General features: G+C 38.6%; 2 protein-coding genes across 11 annotated transcripts; one reads left to right on the top strand and one right to left on the bottom strand.

The window, feature by feature from the left end:
- Window positions 1-391: 391 nt before the first annotated feature.
- On the top strand, window positions 392-12,427 carry LOC117216806 (leucine-rich repeat-containing protein 24-like). 8 transcript variants are annotated; one of them, XR_004489437.1, is made up of 5 exons: window positions 392-1,425; window positions 2,286-2,520; window positions 7,409-9,039; window positions 11,362-11,564; window positions 11,642-12,427. XR_004489437.1 is itself a non-coding variant. In XM_033463854.1 (5 exons), exons 3-4 carry the CDS (start codon window positions 7,477-7,479, stop codon window positions 11,264-11,266), a joined length of 1,635 nt encoding a protein of 544 aa, XP_033319745.1. In that variant the 5' UTR covers window positions 392-1,425; window positions 2,286-2,520; window positions 7,409-7,476; the 3' UTR covers window positions 11,267-11,270; window positions 11,362-11,483. The 8 variants fall into 8 exon arrangements, 7 of the variants coding, with proteins under 7 accessions (XP_033319745.1, XP_033319742.1, XP_033319744.1 ...); XM_033463854.1 differs by lacking the exon at window positions 11,642-12,427 and adding an exon at window positions 11,195-11,270 and having other exon boundaries at window positions 11,362-11,483; XM_033463851.1 differs by having other exon boundaries at window positions 11,362-12,427.
- Window positions 12,428-14,774: 2,347 nt separating this feature from the next.
- On the bottom strand, window positions 14,775-21,243 carry LOC117216729 (CAPA peptides-like). Of its 3 annotated transcripts, none has more exons than XM_033463683.1 (5): window positions 20,953-21,243; window positions 20,103-20,144; window positions 18,585-18,767; window positions 16,923-17,105; window positions 14,775-15,133 (listed from the first exon to the last, which is right to left on the bottom strand). In XM_033463683.1, exons 1-5 carry the CDS (start codon window positions 21,008-21,010, stop codon window positions 15,054-15,056), a joined length of 546 nt encoding a protein of 181 aa, XP_033319574.1. In that variant the 5' UTR covers window positions 21,011-21,243; the 3' UTR covers window positions 14,775-15,053. The 3 variants fall into 3 exon arrangements, with proteins under 3 accessions (XP_033319574.1, XP_033319576.1, XP_033319575.1); XM_033463685.1 differs by having other exon boundaries at window positions 16,923-17,012; window positions 20,953-21,240; XM_033463684.1 differs by lacking the exon at window positions 20,103-20,144 and having other exon boundaries at window positions 20,953-21,238.
- Between the last annotated feature and the right edge of the window lie 418 nt (window positions 21,244-21,661).

Genomic DNA, 21,661 nt, shown 5'->3' with positions numbered 1-21,661 from the left:
CCCAGCGAACCTTCCCAACGTATTCCGATTTCTAGGTTAGAAACCATGGAACGTGTTCACCAATCCTCGCCATATTACCCTCGCAAAACACAACTGACGAAAAGCGTAATACTGATCGAACTGGCTTAGCGAACGCTTACTGGGTGTAGCGACGATCTCGAACGGAAAGGGGGTTGAAAGATTCCCTAGAACCAAAGAGGGCGTTCGTGCGGAGAGAATGGGTTTCATTGAACCAGAATTCGACGGTGCTGCCGGCGGATGGCTATGCGGCAAGGGAGCCAAAAAGGGACAGCTATGGGTAATGAGGGAGCGAGAGGGCGGGTGAAACGACCGCGCCACCATGATGGGCGAGGAAGAAGAGGGGGAATTTCATTGCTGGGGAGGGGTTGGAACGGCGGGGGAGGGGGAAGCGAGAGGAACAGACACGGGGATACGGAGGCACCGTGTCGCTGGCCTCTGCGGCAAATCTGCGGGTTTCGTGTGGCGTGTGCGTGGCACGGAATCGCGGGGATTTCACGATCCCAGAAGTGTGCGTGGTCGGAAGCAAACGTGCTCTCCCGTGAATTTTCTAGTGCGTAAATTTAAATCGTGCGTACGGTGTGCCTTTCCTCTCCCTGTATGTGTAGTACGTGTGCGTGGGATCGCCTCTTGTGTGCCGTAGCGAAAACTTGGCCAGCTCGGGGGATGAAGATCTTCGATGGCGTGGCGCGGTCGCAGCACTCGATCTGTAAGAGTAGCATCCCTCACGAGATTCGGGGCTAACCAAGGAACAATTACGGTGGACCGATGAGGTGGTGGCTCGACCTTATCCGCGAAAGGTCTCGCGCGACCGAATTGATTGATCGGCCAAGAGGATAATAGAAAAGAGCTCGTCGATGCCAGTCGACGACCTCGCGGACCAGGTGGGGGGTGTCCTCTCGTGAGAACGGGCGAATACACGTTCACGCGCCGCGAGACTACGCGTGGAGAGGAAGCTGACAAGTGCACCGTGCTGTCTGTCGGTCCGTTTCCACTCTTTTCTGCGGGCTTCGTTTGTTCGTTCAATCAATCAATTACCCGCAATGTGTCTGTTCGCGTGATCAGTGTTTGACCACATTTATGTGACTAATTCTGTTCGGTGCTAACCATCGTCAAATTTACATCTAAATCGAAAAGAGGTTTTGACCGATTGGACAACCTCTCGTTTGGAAGAAGCATACGTACGTATAAACGGAAGGACGAGACTGGTAAAAAGGACGAGAATAGAAGAAAGCATCAAGAAGAAAGAGAAGTGGAAGATGAAATAAGGAGAGATGGACACAGTGGTGTACAGTGTGCTCTCTCGTGTTTAATTTTTCAACGAGGCTGCGAGCGGCGACGCGATTGGTCAGAACAGGCCGCGAGGAACGTACGGATTTTTCGTCGAGTCCGCAGATTCTCATGCAAGTACGTGGTATAAGCGAATTTGCCGCGGTCGATGCACTCAAAAGCTCGCTCGGGGGAGTCGAGTGACACGTACACGACACCGCGAGGACCGTGGCACAGTCGATTCGAGTAATCGAGCGTCGAATCGAGCGTCGAACCACAGCCTGCCCGCCCCTTGCCTCTTAACGAACCTGTGTCAACCTAACTACAGAACTTCTTGCTTGTACGATACACACCAATTTCCTTTTCAAGTATTTTACATTACATATAAAGTCTTGTACACGTTCTAGTCATTACTGTATAGATTCTAAGGATTATTCCTTTTTTTTTTATACGTATATAATTGATTCTCATAACATTTATAAAGAATTTGACTGTTGCTGTTGGTCTATCGGTGTCTATCAGGTTGTTGCTACTCTGTCTCTGGTTCAACGACTTTCTATCGAAAATTTCGCAATATTGAGAGTTATTGGCCGGCTCCCAAGCGACTTTCTGACTAATTTATGATCGATATAAATTTCGCGGCGTATTACGCGGGCATACCATTAGCGTACGTCAGCAATTAATATGCCTTAGTGCGCGCGGCCGGAAGCGGCTCGATGTCGGAACATGCCTGTGGAATTTCTGCTTCTCATAACGCTTCAAGATTCCCCTTTGTCTCGCAAAATACCATATATGACTATATACATTTTACGTAGCTAAAAAAACAAATAGCAAATTTCAACAGCAAATGCAACTTCGCACATTGAACTTTATCTTCCTCTTAAATTACTATAATGCATTAACAAATTAAGTAGTATGTTTTTAAATTAAACGATGTATTCATTTTTTTTCCTAAAAGCGTAATATGTTGCAGGAGGTGGATATTGTTTTTGTTGCAGATTAATCCTGGGGCTGGGGTTGTAATTGGAAAAGTGGGCCAGCGTGCACGCTCAGCGCGGCTTAATCAGAATGAAATCTAAGAAGTCCCGGGCAACAATGGCTTTGTGATGCCCGAAGGAGGACCGTCGGCGAAATGAAAGCCCCTGAGAAACAATGGAAGCGTCCACGCAGGCATGACGGCCCCATTCAGATTCGCAGACGGCATGCTTAGTGGCGGCCAAAGGAGACGCTCAAGTAAGAATAAGCCGAGCATCGTTAGACAGAGGGAGAAAAAAGGAGGGCGAAAGGACAAGAAAGAATGAGAAAGAGAAAGATACCTAGCTTTCCCTTGGACATGATCGAATGGCATGATACAAACTACACCATGCGTCTCGGTGTCTGCCGTTTTACTTATGCCGGATCATCCTCCTGCATATTCTCCCTCGTGTATCATTTCTTCTAAATCAAGTATTCTTTCTTCTCTTTTTTTATTGCGTATGCATGTATGTTTCTTTTCTTTCTTTGTTTTTAACTTTTGTGCGTGAAGCTATACCGCGATGGACAAAAGAATGTTTAAAATTGACACTACGGGTGTATGAGTATAAGTAAAACAGCATTTTTTCTATACTATACACTTGTGTATTCTAAGGCATAGGATTACATGTAAGCTTCCTTTTGGACGTCACAACGTGTACAGTGGCCACAAAAAAGTATTTGCGCATACTCTTATTTTCCGATGAAACGTTTTGTTTACCAGACTCCATATACATTTTGTTCAGCATCAAGTTTTTGTAGTCATATGAAACAAACTAGATGGTGTGAAACTTAATACACTTGAACTAATTACGAAAAAGTAGTCACTTCAACAAGATAATAGGTTATACCGTCATGTTATTTACGAGAAAATATTTTCAGTATCTTCGTGGCAGACGCTGTCGTGAACTCTCTACTATTGAATAATGTAACTGAAATGTAACCTAAAATACTATTTCACTCACTCATATAATCTAAAACTACCAATAGACTGTTAAGGACATCTACTACGTCTGATATCGACAATCTGAGTGACCATTACGGGTAGAAGTATAGTAAATTCTTGTCGGTGACGAGTGTCCTGTACAGTTGTTTCTGAGACGTCGCGTCGTAGAGTTTCAAGAACAGGTTTGTTCGAACTCTCGACGGGACGGAAGTTTGGAAATTTGTTGGGACAAATTCCACGCAACACGATGTTTCCATTTTAACGTAGCGGCTAATGTTCGAACGCGTTTTACGAGCAACATGTGCAGGTAATAAAAGATGAGAGTCCCGGGATTTCGCGAATGATTCATTGATATCGTTTTATCAGGCAAGCTTGCCCCCTTAATTCCATTCGCTTTTTCGACCAACAACTTGGCTCGTGCTTGCCGAGGGAAGTATCGAACCGAACAACGTTTAAAACACTCCGTTGAACACTTACGAGGAAATTTCCATTTCAATTGCAACCGCATTAATATTCATAATCGTGTAAATAAATTAACCGCCTGTGTTCCTGATGTGAACGATTAAGTATCTATCAGATGTGCCATTTTACGACGCGTCACGAGCCGTTCATCATTTCGTGTTCGAGTTACTCGAAAATTAAGTTCCAACCTGTTATGTCTTAATACTTTAATTCTTTAGGATATTTCATTTCTAACGGGGATATATAGAGTGTTCTTCGTATTACGTACGGTTTACGCAATTTGTTGCTAGGTAAAATAAGTCATCTGAATCTATTTATTAATTGGAGCTCAAAGGGGTTGGGAATTTAAAAGAGAAAATTCCATTATGTGACAGTAATTTCTTGCGTAATATAACTCAAGCTACAGCTCATTAAAATACTGTAAATATTACAGTAATTTAATGAATTAGATTAACGTACCAATTTTTCTCTTCCGTTTATTAATGAAAATAACGAAATTTTCGTATAATATATCGTAACGAGCGATGAAAATGATTTTTTAACATAACTTTTCCTCTGTTGTGTGGATAATGCGTAACGATAGCAGACGTTTCGAAAATACTTTATTTCCATAGCGATTTTTAGGTCACTTTTTCCTTTCTTAACTACGTTAGAGCTTGATAAAGAATATTAAGTAGAATTCAACAAACTTAAATCGCTCTTTTTACTTTACACTTTTCTCTGTACATTTTTGGTTATATTCAAATTATATTTGAAATTAATTTTTTCAAAAATCTCTTCCTAACTGTGTCACTCTTTTAACAAATCGATCATACATCACAGCATGTGTGTTAAGTGATTACATATTTTTTCATAAAAAAATAGATGAAAGAATAAAAAAATGTTTCTTACAGGTTCGTTATATAAATTAAAAAGTGAAACTTGATAGAAACATAAAACTGACTCTCCTGCGTAATGAATAGTGGTGGGGGAAATGGCCTTGAACGACTAACAACTTCAATCGAGACTATAGCGAGGGGGATCGTTCTTTAAAGTTTAAACGTTCCTAAATCGACTACAATTAGCGTCATTGACGAACGAACAACGGTAACGAGTTTTAATTGGTCACATTTCGGCGACTGGGCATTAAGGCCGGGCTAGTCTGACAAATGCGAGTGTTGTTCGAGCAATGGCGCACAATAACGCGTTAAGTAGCGACCGTTTCTCTCTAACGAGCGGACAGCCTCGCAGAGAGCGTGTTAATCCAGAAATTATCACGTGTAATTTTATGTACGGCCTGTTAGCACTAACGACTCACTTCGTGACACACAGGAATAGTATTCATATATGCAAATAATATGATTTCATTTCATATTGAAGAGGATATATCATCTTGAGGCATCTAAAGATATGTAAATTTTGGGTATTTTTTCATAAATAGTTACGAAATAAAAGGTACAAATTTTCGTGGATAATATTAATATAGCTTTTAGCTCCACTTTACATTCTTCTTTAAAGAGAAATCTTTAAAAAGGCAAAGCTATTGCCTATGTTTGAAATCACTTCTAGTAGAATACTGATGATTGATCGTTATTACTGGCGAGAACTGGAATCTTTAAAATAAAAAATTCCTGTCGTTTCATAAACTAGAATCTATTATCTACGGTGTAACGTAGAATTTTGAAAATTAACGTAACAGTTTGAAGAAGAACACATTTTTTTACTATTAAATTTCAAACATTCTTGAAAAATGTAATTCGGATATTTGGAAAATTCTAAGCGATGTTGTGAAGTACTCTGCTTATTCCTTCGTAGTATATCGAAAAATATTACGCTATATTTTTATCTGATCTTTTTTCACAAAAAATCACTTCTTTCAACTTTTGCTTTTTGCTATAAGAAAAAGTGTTGGAAAGTCTTTTACATAGTCTTATTACGTATAAAACTTCTCACAAATTTCAAACTTCATGAATAATTTTGTAACTCACTGTACATATATTTTACAAATTTTTAAAGTCATTTCCTGCAAAAACTGCTGAAGCTTTGTATGCAAAAACTTTATTCTTCGCTTTTATCTTCTTCCTTCGCAAGGAATCACTTCCTTAACCTCTTTCTTTAAAACACCTTTCTGAAACGCTCTATATGCTACGCGCGCGCGATTCGAAGCATATTCAACGTGTGTCGCGTAGCGTTCGATCGTTCCAGCATTATGCGACAGTGTCGTTCATTCTCAAAGTCTTTTTCACTCCTTGTAATCGACAGGTCTTTTTCTTCCCCTCGATTATTTTCTTTATAACGTCACGTTTCCTTTTTTTCGCCGTTTTACGCGGAGAAGAAAAAAAGAAGGAGAGGAGAAACGGATCGAGTTCGTTAATTGGCCTTCTTGTTCTCGTACAAGCAAAAAAACAGGGGACGATGAAGATGAATAGAAATATCAGAGCACTCTCTTTCCCCCTGCCCACCGTTTTTTCTTCTCCTGAAGAGTCCCGTTCGGTCTGTTTCGCGTTAGAGTCAACAGGTTCAAAGTTGTTTTTTAAGTGTTCTAGAGAAAATGTTTCGGGACGCAGAATAATGCGGACATATTGCAAAAGGAACCGCGCGTTCGTGCCTTGTTTTCGTATTGTCCATATGCACACAGTCTAGGGACTGACCTATTTCAATTTATGAGAGAAATTTGATGTTTTTCCACAAAAGTCCTCTTGTTTACGAAAGATTGAGTATGCTACAAATTAAAAAAGAAGTTCTCGAGATCTCGTTTGTTTATTTGTATAGCGAATGTTGCAATTTGTGTGATTAGAGTTTCGTTCGATAGATCTGGTTTCACTACTGAACTATTATTATTAAATCGAAACTATAACTACACACAGAATGAAGTGTATCATATATACTATTTCTATTGGTTTAAAGATAACAATGACATTTATGCAATAGAAAAGTACCGTTTATATACAATTTTCTTGTTATTGGAATCGATACAATAAGGGTCCCCAGAGACCCCTACCTACATTTCCGGCTAACCGTCTTTAATATTCTGTTGCTCCCCTAAACCTTCAATTCCCCATGTATCCACTTTTTCAACAAGGTATAATATATTCGACGGATATGATGCCATTTCCGAAATATATCCATCATGTATATCGATTATACAATGACCTTTAGAAAATGACGCAGGCATACGGGGGCAAATAATAAATTCGAACGCTGTCACTTAAATTCAACGTTGCATTATTACATACGTAAAGAATGAATATAGATAGGAAGAGTTATCAGTACGCAGAAATCGGTCACTAGTTGAAAAGTTTCGAGAACGTGTATTGCTCTGGGTAACAATTAAAATGGGTCACTCGGTACATGCGAAGAAAAGTTCGACTCGCGAAAGGTAACAAAATCTGCAGTTTGTTACGTGTCTTTCGGTTCCATTGCGCTCTACTTATACTATAACTTTTAGAATCATATTGGTTAATAAGTGATCTGGTCAAAAATATTGGTCCTACCTAAAGCTGTACTAGTAAGAGCATAATAGTACAAAAAGATTGATCTGGTATCTGTCAGAATGTTATAACTAATTGAAATAATAATTGTTAGAAATGTCAAAAATACTTTTTTCAATTATCATGTCTTATACAAAACCAGAATGTTTCCTAATGAACAGAGGGGTAGGCGATTAACCCAAGAGAAAATCGTGGTTGAAGCAATTTTTCATAAAATCTCATCTGTTTTCAGATCTCTAATAGACGGAGGAAGAATCCACAGGGACGACTAGCAGCAGCCAAAGAGAAACGGACAGTGGCATGATAGGGGCAATGCACCACCCTCTGCGAGGGCGCATTCTGCTGGCCCTCTTCATTCTGCTCAGCACATTCGCGTTGCTCTCTAAAGCGGTCGCGTTCCCGGATTGGACCGACTGTCCTGCTACGTGCCGTTGTAAGTGGACATCCGGCAAAAAATCCGCCCTATGCTACAATGCTAGCCTAACCTCGCTCCCCGCCAATTTGGACCCTGACATGCAGGTCCTCGACCTGTCTGGAAACAAAATTCCCGCGTTGCAGTCAGAGATCTTTAAACGTTCCGGCCTAGTGAATCTGCAGAGAGTCTTCCTGAGGAACGCTGGAATTTATAAAATCCACGCGGACTCTTTCAGAGACATGAGGATCTTAGTAGAAATCGATCTCTCCGATAATCACGTGGAGATGCTGGAACCAGACACTTTTCTGGGCAACGAAAGACTGAGGATCCTGATCTTAAGCGGGAATCCATTGGGCAAGCTGAGAAGCCACCAGTTCCCGATTCTGCAACATCTGAGGAACTTGGAATTGCAGAGATGCTCCTTATCCGAGATTCATGGAGAAGCATTTGTCCATCTGACCGGTCTAGAGTCATTGAGGTTAGACCACAACGAATTGGAGTATCTGGATGTATCGGTGATATCAAGTTTGCCACGTTTGAAAACTCTAACACTAGATGGTAACCAGTGGAGTTGCGATTGCAGACTTAGAGATTTCCGAATCTGGCTGATCCCTAGCAGACCTAGCAAACTGTACTCCGTGCCTCAAGTGTGTTCGTCACCGATGAGACTGGAAGGTCGCAAGTGGGAAGATGTGAAGCCAGCAGAGTTCGCCTGTGAGCCTGAAGTGTTCGTGTTGGCCAGTAGTATTCAGGAAGAGACTAATGGAAACCTGAGCCTGGCCTGCCTAGCCACGGGGGATCCAGAGCCTGAAGTTTGGTGGCAATTAAATGGAGGTCCAGTAAACGCGACCAAATTAACCGAACAGACTTATTCGGGAACCTACGTGGCCTACGCGACATCTGACGTCGATATGGCCTACAACGAGCGAGTCCCATCGTCCAGTAGACTCACCGATAGGTGGAACAACTTGACCGTCTACAATGCCAGTGATGGTGACGCCGGGGAATACTCTTGTTTTGCCAAAAATATCGCCGGTCTGGCCAGGGATACCGTCAGTGTCGCTATTCCGCGGGTGTACACGGCACCCACACTCTCTCAGAGCGATAACTGGTTGCTCTGGGTGAGTTTGGCCGGTGGAGGAGCTGCTGCGTTGTGTGCTTCCATTTCTGCGGTTCTGTTGGCTTTGTGCGTGTGTGGTGGTACTCGACGACAGCGTGCTCGAGAAAAGGTGAAGCTTCAGGGGAGCACTAGTTTCGGTGACCAGGAGAAGAAGCTTCTAGATCTGTCTGTGACTACCACGACACCTGGAAATAGCAACGATCGAGGCAGTGGTCACGGCAGTATAGTGGAAGCTTGTAGCACGGGTGACCTGGAACTGGCAGAGAGAGGGTCCATTTGCGACCCCATGAGCGCTGCCACTGTTACCGTAGAGAGACTACGTCCAGAGGTGAGCAGTGGCTCCGTGACCGCTATGAGAGCTGTACCGTGCGCCGCCATGTTCCCACCACCGCCACCAGAATTCACTAGTGGCGTGCTACCAGCTGGAATCTTCGGGAACATCTTTATCTCCGTGTCAATGCCCCAGGATTCTTCCGATCGTTGTTACCCCGATCTTTTGGACATTCCTGTTCATGGCACTAGCGGTGTGGTGAACAAAACGACTTCCGCTCTTCCGGCGGCCAGCAGCGTGTCTAGCTTCGCGACGCTGCCGCGACGAGCGCTGCGATCCAGCGACCTCTGTTCGCCTTACGACAATATGGGGCCCCGCGTAACGGCCAACGGGAGTTCCGCGTTCTCGCTAACGGACGCGGACCTGCGATTATCACCGCCGCCGCCACCTCGAATCATACAACCGCCACACGAATTTGTATCCCTATGAGGGATGTCCTCGTGCGGCCGGCTTTCGAGCAAATAGTCGGTATAATTGTTCAAAGCTCGTCCGTCGCTTTTTTCCCCCCTCAATCCGAAAAAACAAACCACCATCATGTTCAGTCACGCGCGTCCTCTTCCCCGTCGATCTCGTTCGTTGTGTTTGTCGTTGATAGTACTCCACACGTATCCGCATTTTATACGGTGAGCCGTGGGCCTACCAGGTGAAACACTGGCGAGTGTGTTGTTTCCACGTAGGAATTGTATAACACAAGAAATTGAGATGATGTGTGGTGACCGTTGTACTTTTGATAATTTCATTTTTGTTCACTTGTGATATCTGTGTTGCGTTATTTATCATTCAATTTGTTGATTTTTCAAACTGTTAATGGATCTTTATGAAAAGCCAGAAGACCAATAATCCTGTTGCCAAATGTAAATTAAGGGAAAAATAGAAAGGACACTTTTGTATCTCTTGTACTTATACCGTGATTGATGTAATATACACGTAAGTTAACAATTGTTATCATCACTTGGTAAGCGAATGGCTCACATTTTTAAATCATCCGAAAAATCACTCCTCGAGCGTACATTGATTAAGGTTGTATGCATACAGGGACCTAGAAAGTTTGTATCTCGTTGGTATATTTAAAAAGACGTCCGGAGGTTATCGAAAGTAGTATAAACACAGTTATGTCTGTCCAACAACCTATTCGATTACGTAAGACGTTGAGTCTCGAAACTGCACGTTCCCCTTACTATTCACTAAGTTGGCAACACTAGCGCCGCTGATCAACGTTAGTGCCAATAAATCAACGTTCGCCATTTGGAATTTATTATCGACCTTTCTCGCCGATGAATGAAATGCTTTTTGCGCCAAAGAGGACGGTTCATTTTTGTAAATAGCTCGAAAGAAAAAGGAAATAAAGATTAAACTCGTTCGTTTGCTCAAGTATCAGAAACGAAAATACAGAAAGCTAAAGTGATTTCTGATGCTAGAACTCGTAAGACTTGTGACTTTTTATAACGAACATACACACATTGTATAGTCGACCCGATATTTTTCGATGTTGACCGTTTTAGAAGCTCGCTGTGCATAATTTTAAGAACTTCATCCAGCAATCTATTCGTTCGGTGTATATAATATATTTATGATTTCAGTTCAATGGGTAGCAATTATAGTGCTTCCAATAGAGTGCTGCGGTTATTTACTTTCCATCTAGCTCCTCGTTCATCCATATTTTCATTAATTGATATTTTATTCTTTGAGAATGTTTAAGTTACACAGTGAATCAGTTTCTTTATTTATAACGCCGATAATTACCATTCAAAACATCATTAACTCTTATCTTTCTTCGTTTCTTGTTCAGACTTTTCAGATTATTTTTATCAATATTTTAATTTCAAGAAGAAGTTTCTCTTAATCTAGTCTTTGATCATTTAAAAACTGTGAAATATCTGATAAACTATCAAAGAGTTTGACATAATGTAACTTCAAGGCACATTATATTCGAAAAATATAATATTAATTTGTTTAATTTTGACTACCCTTCCGCAACCCTAACTGTTAAAAAGGATTGTTGATTATGTATTCTCTATTCCCTTAAGCACCTGTTACATCAAAATTCACTGTCGTTCGCTTCGTTCCTTAGTATTAACCTAACTTCTCCACTTTTCGAAAATTTCATCAAATTCCTCTGACAGATACATTAATCTCCTTTTTCGATTTTCAGATATATTCCACTAAACCAAACCACCGACTTTCTCAAACTGCTATCATAGAAACAATTTTATCCAGTTCCTAAACGTGTCAGTAATTCATATATACTACTGCGTCATTCCTAACCTCTTAAAACTCCTATGAACAGCTTAAGAAAGCAATCTCCTTTCCAATTTTCAGCTATATTCCACGGAACCATCGACTTGCGTCAACGTTCCTCAACCCATGGATACAATCAACTGGACACGTGCAGTTTCTAAGACGAGCCCCCTCGTGTCTGTATGTTCGCTTGTCTAACTGGCTTGCATGCTTGGTCGGCGTACAATGGCTGCTCGCAGAGGAAGCGTGTACAATGACGAGTGCGTGTGTGATCGTTTTAGGACGTAAGTTTCTTCTAGTTGCCAATACCCACGGATTCCAGTGGTTTGTAAATAACTAATGAAAATAAAAAAAAAAAAAGGAATACGAAGACAAAGGAAAGGACGAAGAAAAAAGGGACAGAAAAAAGAAGACGAGGAGGAACGAGGTTATCCTCAGTGGATGCAGAGAACGAAGTAACGTTATCTCCCCTAATCATTCTCGAGGTGTATCACTAGTTTGTTACGTACTCTACGTGTGCAGTGTTGGTGGAATCGATATAGTGGCCTCGTAAAATTGGTCAGCCATTAAAGCTTACATCAATAATTTACATTAATAAGAATTTAGAGTGAAAATGTAACTCACAAATGGCTTTTGTAACCTATTCAGTGTATTATATTTTCAGAGACTTTAGGAATCAAAGATTCAATTGTCAAAAATTTAAAGACCCGAAATTTCCAAGATCGAATTTTTAAGGATTTACAAGTTCTTCCATAATACGGCCCTGAGTATGGCCACATTATCGTTTTAACTGCCTAATGATTTAATTTCTAATTGTACTGTTTCGACTCCATCAACTGTACATATTTGTTATCGCAGTACACGTATTTAATAGCGTGGCGGGCGCGTGCCGTGTCGCCGCCAATTATGAACACTTTGTCAATTAAATAAAACGATTGAATTTTACACATCATCGAATTATTGTTCTCACTTATTCCGACGAACAATCGATCTGATCGATCGAACCTAAACAAGAATTGTTATCTTTTGGGCAAAATGTTGGGGGGATTGAAAAATCGTCAGCGAAGGAAGAGGTTGACAGAGGGCGAAGGTTAAGGTTCAAGTGGTGTACATTTTTTTCGAGGAGAAAATAAAGTTCAAAAAGTTAGTCTGGAAATTCTAATTGATTTTTGATGGTTCGTAAATCTCTTTCTTTGAAATTTTAACGTTCACCCCTTATTGTTTAAGTACGTTATACCTGTTCTAGAATATAATATAAAAATTTAAATATCTAATTAAATGATTTAATTTATGTACTCGTTGAAGTCTAACCTTATTTAATTAAAAAGTCTAATAGCAAATCGTCAAGACAAAATTGAAGATTCCATTTATATGGGTAGAATATTTATCCAATCGAAATCAATAGAACATTTACTTTCCATTCTGAATTAATTTACTTTCAAATAGTTTTAGTACGAACGATAGTTTAAATACGTCTTACGTAAATTATTTTTATAATTCTAAATTGAAAGAATAAGACATTCGCTCGAAAAGCAAAGAATATTTATTTGGAATCCCAGAATATATAAGTAAGACATTTATTTAGATTTCCTTAAAACTGGTAGGAACCTCTTTAATTAATGAAGGCAATTATTAGCAGAATGGCCGATGGTAGCCGCATTACTGCGGTATTCCGGAGATTAAACGAAATTCCGAACAGGCCGAATCGACGAGGGCGATCGTAATCGTTCTCCGCTCGTTGCATTCGACCCGCAGAAATTAGAAATCTGAACTTGCATCGATAGTAATACGTGCATTGTTTGCTAAATCGTTGCATTGTATCCACTAAATATACACAGCATCGGTGAATAGTTTCGATTCGAATAGACATAAATTGGCTTAATACTCGTATTCGGTGATAATTACCGCTAGACGAGGAACCTTATGATACAACTTGTTACCTCTGTATACGGACTACAGAAAAAAGAACACGATAACTCGTGTCTTTTTTATCTTGTAGGAGGACGATTTAAAAATTCAACTGAATTCGGCATTTTCATAATCAATCTACAAATAATTGTGGTCATAATATCAAAACTCGTACCTTTCTGTAAAATTTCATCGGCTTAGAAGCTGTTTTTAAGAGTCTTAGTTTTCGAACTTTTGGACCAAACTGATTTTGTCGCATTAAAATACTATTCTTTAACATCGTGACATCAAACGACATAAAATGACATTAAGGTCAGAAAATCAAGAAAATTACGCTTATCTTTGAATGAACATTTTAGTATACAATTGTTGACTAAAGACACGTTGTTGGTTTCGAAGTTTTAAAACCGTAGCATAATTGTGTATATTGTGCATATTGTAATTTTAATTACAATATTCGAACTGGATGATAATTCCCGCGAAATGCAATCGTATTTTCCGCCACTGAATATAAAAATTAATATTTCAATCGTTATATATATGTTTTTATAATCGTGTCGACGAATTCATCCATAATTCACGTTGCGATGAAGAACAAAAAAAAAAAAAAGGAATAATCGATCGAGATATGAGGATTTATTTCCAGACTTGATTCCCTGGTGATTCGTGGATTAAACGAACTTCATTAAAATGCCAGAAGCTTCCAGAGAAAGTTGGTCAGAATCCTTCCTATGGGTTTAATCACTCGATTAACATCGATGCGAAATATCCTCTTTCGTCGTTAATTAATAATTCAATGCACTGTTTGCCTCTTACGATGATCAAAGGGAAATTTCATTTCTGGATTATATTACAAACGAATAATGTGATAAATTTTAAGAAGAACAACATAAATTTGTAATTTATTTTATTTTCTAGCCTGCCGGCTATAAAAAAGGACAATCGATATTAATTTGTATATTAAAGCTGTAAAGGGGGCTTTGTAAAGAAACTTTTTATCAGTATATAACATCAAAAGAATTAAAGAAAACAACATGATGAAAGCTTGCAAATTTTTTCAATCTTTTCCAAAATGCATAAAATATAATGGGTATAAAAATAAAGATATTTAGTGGAACTTAACAATACATGAGAGAGAGAGAGAGAGAGAGAGAGAGCTTATTTCCATTACATGACAGATCACAAAAAGCAAAATCGTCGAATATTCTACTGTCATCTTCTGTTATCATATAGAACGTCAAGAAATCAAGGAAAAGAAGACTACTACTAATTAAGGAAAGCCTCAAATTTCCAATTAACAAATGTTCAATTTTCTCTTCCCCAAACAAACGCTCTGCTAAATTGCTCAATTCCCGTAAAGATAAAGAAACATAGAGGACCTTAACGAAAAGTAAAAGAAATTTTTCAACTCGTTTCAACAAAAATTTCGAAAACAACAATACCGAGACATTACGTCGTAACTGAAGAGTTCTTCCAAAAAGAAAACGGGGAAATTCGAAATCGATAACAACGAAGGGAAGAAAATTCTTTAAAGGAGGAATGGAACGAGTTCATAGAGGGGAGAAGGTATCTGTTCACAACGAAACATCGTTTCACCAGCTTTATTACCCGTTCGTGTGTCAGCGAAAATTCTATGGACCACTTTACATGTAGAACAATCTTCTATAAATCCTCTACGAACAATATTTCTCGCAGTTGTGTGTTACACGCAGAATCGACTCGTAGTTTTGTTGTTTGTAAAACCTTCTGGTAATATTAAAGGAAGGTTAGGTCTGGCATCGTTGAGGGTAGCTGGTTACCGGTTAGAGATAGGTTAGGTCAAATCGCGTGAGTTCCATGGAGTCGCAGCTGAAGATCCTCGAAGATCATTTGCAGACAGTTCGATCGACGTCCCTTTCACGACCAAGTCTTGGCGTGTAACCATTCGGTTGAATGTTTCGAGAATCTGAAATTAGTCGACAATGAAGACACAAATAGTCGTTGACTATATAGTTCTATGCAAATAGTCCGATCGTTGATGTCGAGGATCAACAGATTTCCTATTGTTGAAGAACAAACCTCGGATTTCAGGCTTGGTTATATTAACCGAGCAAATTGCTCTATAGGAAGAAGTATTTTTTCATTTTATTTAATCACGTAATACTTCAATTTAACGAAGTTTCTTTATTTTTTCTTTTGTGTAAATTTCTTTAAATTTGATGCGAATGTTTAACTCTTAAAGGTCATTGGTGAAATCTCAGCCTATGAAAATGTTGTTTCAACATTATCATCCCGTGATAATATAATCTATAAATGACAACTTGCCTAGTTTTTGTTTATTACTAAATAACGACAAACCGATTAATTCCATTTTTTACATTTTTGAAAACTACGGAAATAAAATTTCACTCGAGATAATAGGATTAACGTGATTTTCTTTCACAGTGTTTAAGGAGCTAAAGCAACTGATTGATCTTACATTTTAATTGCTACAGATGAGAAGAAAGATTGAGTATTCGATTAGATTATAGAATGTGATCGAATATATGATACATAGAGCGTTTTGGATACTTGAATTCTCTGCCTTTTCGCAATTTTTAATTTCCCATAAATGAAATTCGCGATAAAATGACGATTTTTGTACGACAAGGATTGCAATTTTGGACTTTCAAATTTTCTATAAATGCGTAGAAATCTGAATTCTCTTGCAGTATGGCAATTCGTCCCAAAAATCGTCTATTAATATTAGCTCACAGAGTATCACAGGTGTAACATCTTCTCATCGAGTTTTTACGCTCACCCCGTATAAATAACGCATTAACAGCGTTTTATTCTTTGGAAATCTGGCATGCACGTTTACGAACGCGTTATCCTGTGCCATTGACAGCGAGACAGAGAGGTGGAGTGAAATAGTATCAGTACGAGGGGAAAAATTAAATTGGCATTTGGGCCGCGCATCAACAGAACATTCGCGACGAATGCTCGAGCTTTTGTTCCCGGATCACGTATCAATGGGATTGGAATTTTCGCGCGGCTATATCGAAATAGCGAAACGTTCCCACACTGGCAACGTTTCTACAACGAAACCCGAAAAAAAGAATTCGAATCACGATCGAATGCTTCAAGCATAACCGACCGACTGTACACGACGAAACGGTGATAAATCGATGGGCAGTTTATATGGCACGAAATAAAGTGTGAACGAGTGGCCTGGGTTATAGAAACACTCTTCTGTTGTCAGCCTCTTTGAGTCGATGGATGAGGCGCCTTGTTAACTGTTATCGGATATTTATAATTAAACTGTGATATTTATACAGCAAGAGTTATACAGAATGTAACGGCGATAAGTCAATGGATAGATCACACGAAGAATATGCGAAGTGGAAGAATGGTTGTGATCGAAAATCGTTTATGCACAATTTGTATTTGATTCTTTGGAAATCAAACAATTGATCTCAACCCTGTTGCGATTCTCGAATTTTTATAATTCAATGGTGTCCTTTAAGGTTCAAGGATATATCTGGCATTAAATTGCATTGAGAAATTATTAAAAAATACATTACGATAGCAATCTTTTCATTTTGCTCAAACTTGAGATATTTTTTAACGTTAGAAAAATACAATTGCGTTGAAAACATTGGAGAGAACGCTGCAGGGTTAACGAAGTTGGTCAGTTTGTTTACTGTGTAATTCGATCAAAGATCGATTGGTACAAACCCTAAAAATTTTCTAACGTAAAGAAGGTTATCTCATACCTTGAGTGAGTAGCAACGAGCCGGGATAAACGAATCTTCCATCGTCGATCTTTTGCCAAAGTTGATAATCTTTGGGTGAACGGATACGATCTGAAATCAACCATGATGCTTCCTTTGGAAATTTGTCTGCGTGTTTAAGGTTCATCGATCTCCCAAGGGATCCGGGAGCTGTATTGCGAACGTCTGCAAATTGTATGGTAATTTATGCGATTACGCTAGCTCGAGGTGTGTTTCTATCCTTTGAATTAGACTTTAGGGAAGGAAATTTCAATTTCCCAAAGTTGTGCACAGATCGTTTTGCTCACAACTACAACCAATTCTCTCGTAAGACAAACTCTTCAAATTGATAAACGATAAGCACCTGGATTCTTGCTATTAGCCAAACATATCATATTTACAAGATTCTAGAGAATTAGCGTATAGAAAAAACATAGTTTAACATGAACAGCTGATTGTTTATAGCGTAACAAATTCATCTAACACAATTGTAAAGCTAGGATTGACTAAATTTAATTATTGACCTGTAACGAATTTTAATATTTAGCGAAATTAGTAAATCCATAACGCGTGGTCACAGTGTATTAACATCGGCATATTCGATACAGTTATAGATATAGGACACATGAATTTTGGTTATTGATCGAAACTATCGTATCTACAAATTTGAATCACGTAAGTGGAATTGTACGGCGGAGAGAACGAACGAGACACACCGAGATCAAGTAGAATAAACCTAGCGTGACAGACTATAAAGTATTCGCGTAAAGTCTACGTACGCCATAGACGTATACTGAAAATGTTAAATATTAACATGACGTAGGAATCGTGAAGCTCAATGTAATCTACCTTACTACAATATTGTTCGATATAATTTGGATATCGGTACTATAAAAGAAATAAATCTTACTGCAAGCAAATGCAAGCTGAAACGATATAAACTCGTTCCGATAGACACTCCTTTTACTTACTAAAAATTATAACGAGTATTCTGCCTTGGATATTTTATATACAGTGGCGAATAAAAGAAAGTGTAAAATTGATATACTATGAACTTTAGTAACTTTCGTATAATACTAAAGATTTTATAGTTACTCTTTGCCCTAATTAAATATAAATCCATTTTGCACGATTATTGTATGTTCTTACACGTTTTATTTTATAAACTTTCTTTTGCATATAATATACATTCTGTCTATTTTCCATCCCTAAGTTTCACACAAACGCATAAAAATGTCAGCCATAATTATTTCCAATTTCTCGCTGCAAATTTGCCAATTTTCGATCGATAACTAAAGTTCTTTACGATTGTATCCTAATCGCAAAAAAAAAAGAAAATGGATCTGTCACGTTATTTCTTCGAAACATCAGTTTCGTATCTCCGCACATGGAATGAAGCGACCTCTGTAAAAAATGGCTGTTATGAAAGATCTGTCGGACGGACGAAACGATACAACGATTCGTCATTTTGTTTTAGGTGGTCGAAATTGCACGTAGAAGAATAGAAGAACGAGGAGCCGGTTGCCACGCTCTAAGTGGAACGTTCTGCACGCAAAATGGCGCGGGCTATTGGCCATCTTTCACCGGGCAAGATAAATTACACGTAAAATGGGATTGCGGGATGGCATGCGAATGCACGTTTCAATGTTATTGGCGATACTTCACCTTCGTAATCTTTGTCGGAGACGGAGTCAAACTCGGGGCTGTAAAATTGGAAATCTGTGTCTGGTTCGTTGGCGTGGCGACGGTTGAAATTTAGGTTAGGAATCGGCACGTCGGATCGACCGATCCTCGGATATGCCATCAGACCAGAAGCTCGCCTGTCATTCAACTTTAACTTCTCTCCCTCTGAAATATATTACGTAACAGATGACGGAAATTGAAATGCTCGATAAGCATTTAAGAATTAAGGCGGCAAACAAAATTGAATAAAAATTTACACTGGCGCACGAAATTATTCCAACTCTTACCACAGAATCTTCCTATAAACAATCAAATTTGAAATTAATCTGAAAATGTATTGATGTAATGAAACAGATATTTAGAGTAGACGATTAATATAAAGCTTGAAAAATCATTTGAAGTATAATGTAATGAATGTTAAAGATGGTCCCGATGAATATTAACATTTATCAATATAGCGAGTAATTACTTGTTCAAATACTTTTGTGATCTCCGCGAAGTACGTATTATATAATATACATGTGCTAATGAAACTTCGAAATGTTTCGTATGACGACATAATACGATCTTAGAAGCTATGTACATATGTTCGAATACTTTCGTGAACCTGTATATATGTGTAGGTTAAAATGGTTAAATACGAGAATCGAAGAAAAATTGAAAATAATATTATACAACTTGTATTAGGACAAATAGAAGCATATATTTTTAATGGAAGTAATTAATGTGACATTTGTTTTTCATTTAATGAATAGACATCCAATTAGTTGAAGTATCTTACGAATATTTCTGCTTCATTGCATAATAAATTTTTACAAGCGGGCGTGTTTCAATTTTTTTTGGTGAATGCGTCAGAGGATTCAGTTTTCCTCTTTTAGGGTAACATGATCTCTCTCTCTCTCTTTTTTTTAGGTTAATTAGAAATGAAAAGGACGGGAAGGTTAAGATAGTAGGAAGCGTTGCTGGTATAAAAATGTTCAGAGTCGTGTAATGTTTGGATTCAAAGAAATTTCGACCAAGCTGGCAAAAGGTTAATTAAAAATAACGACTAAATTAAATGAAATATCCTGCGTAGTTTATGATTAAACAAGCAAGCAGAGCGTCAGTTACGAATTATATTTACATATCTAGTGCAATTTGTTTATGCATTGATACCGTTTTCGTATTATGGACATTGTTATCACGATGAATTAGTATCAAGAATAGAAAAGTCGATTTTCGTCACTAAACTCTAAAAACAATAAGAGTACGTTATTATTGAAAACAGAAAAATGTGTTTCCATTACTAAATTTTAGGTAAATTGATAGAAAAATTGATTAGTACGACTAAATTTAATAAAGCAACGACAGGAAATTGGTATCAGAGATAGACACGTTTAATTGCATTATCGAATTCTACACGCAACGAGACTGTTTAAGTGAATCGTCAAGTTTTCAAGTGCCTGAAGAGAAAGTTGAAAAGAATTAAAAAAAATTATGATACTCATGAGAATGTCTTGCCTTTGGTAGACTGCAACCGCCGACCTTGCCCACATTGGGAGACTAAAAAACAAATTGAATTACAAACAAAAAATTCTTTTCAAAGAAACTTAAGCTTGAAACGTTACTTAAGTCGTCAACGATCCAGTTTAAGTAAGAGAAAAGTAAGAAGTCAAGAAGCGTAAAAACGCTACAGACAAATAAGAAAAAGTAGGAAACTGAAAGACGAAGAAGAATAATGGCAATGTCTTATGGCGAATCCCATCGATGGCGCGAAACCAGGGACCCTTTGCACAATTGTGCTAATGAAATTTTACAAATCACGAGTCACTGATATAACTATCTATCACTAACTAATGACTAAATTGATATAACTAATATCACTAAGAAGTTTCATAGTCAGGCAAAGAACAGATGAAACTTTCGATGAAAGAAAATTTTGCAAGAAATTACTACGCTGTTACCACAGGTTAACTATTTATTTCTGGGCTGTAGGTTCTAAGTCTTATTTTTTATTGTTTAAATTGAAACAGTTGATCGTAACGAAACATAAAATTTATCATAGAATTGAAAAATCAAAGTTCATAATCTACTACATAACCACAATTTATCAATTTATCGATGTTAGCAATTTACTCATATCGTTAATATCATTCTACTTTCAAAATTAATAATGCAAAATCAAAGACTGTGACTTACGAAACGTAACTCTTCAATTTACCAACATCACCGATATCATTGCAGTTTATTTTGCTATTATTATTTATCGATGTCGTCAATCGACAGAAACGATTGTGCAAAAGAACCCCAGAAAATACTAGAAGCATCCCCTTCCGGTCCACTCGGAGGCCGGAAGGGGCACTGCACTTACGGTTGAAAGAGGTGGAAAATATTAGAACGACCAGGAATACAAATAGGTGATTTCTCATTGCGATGGCGATCGTTCGGTCACACGGTGATCAGAATCCGATGAAGCGATACTGAGCAGAGCACGGTATCTCGCTCGACACTGAATGCCCCCAGGTATCCGACGTCTGATTTTATACCTTGCGCCTCGTCCGACTACGGGGGTTGCCAGCCCAACCCCCGGTCGCCTTCTCAACCCTCTCTTTCCACATTGCCTCGTTCCATTCGCCCCTCTACGCGATCGGTATGGTGATTCGACGCCTCGTTTCTTCATTCTGCTGATACATTCGGCCTACCTACTGTTCGTAGGTATTAGGACACCTACTGGCTTCATAAAACGTGAGGATACTCCGACGGCCGGACAAAAGAGTATAAGTCAAATTTTAATGAAAACAGGACAAGTAGGCTAATATATATTGCACATTGCTACCTTTTGTCTGTAGCCGTGCTGGTTAAACGGGTGCCGCTGCATAAAATAATATTATTTTGCATTTTTGATTATACACTCAAATCTGGTTGTTTGAGTGTTAATTAGACGTCGAAGATTTGCCTGTTATAAATTCTTACGTAATACATATCGACGATTTACTGTATATTAGCGCATATTGTATGTCGGTTACTAATGAAATTTGAGCTTTTACACGCAACAAATAGTTCTTGACTATTTCTTTATA

This window comes from Bombus bifarius, unplaced genomic scaffold, assembly GCF_011952205.1.
Source record: "Bombus bifarius isolate JDL3187 unplaced genomic scaffold, Bbif_JDL3187 scf7180000007973, whole genome shotgun sequence".
Taxonomy (NCBI): Eukaryota; Metazoa; Arthropoda; class Insecta; order Hymenoptera; family Apidae; genus Bombus; species Bombus bifarius.
This window is presented reverse-complemented; position numbering and strand designations above follow the sequence as displayed.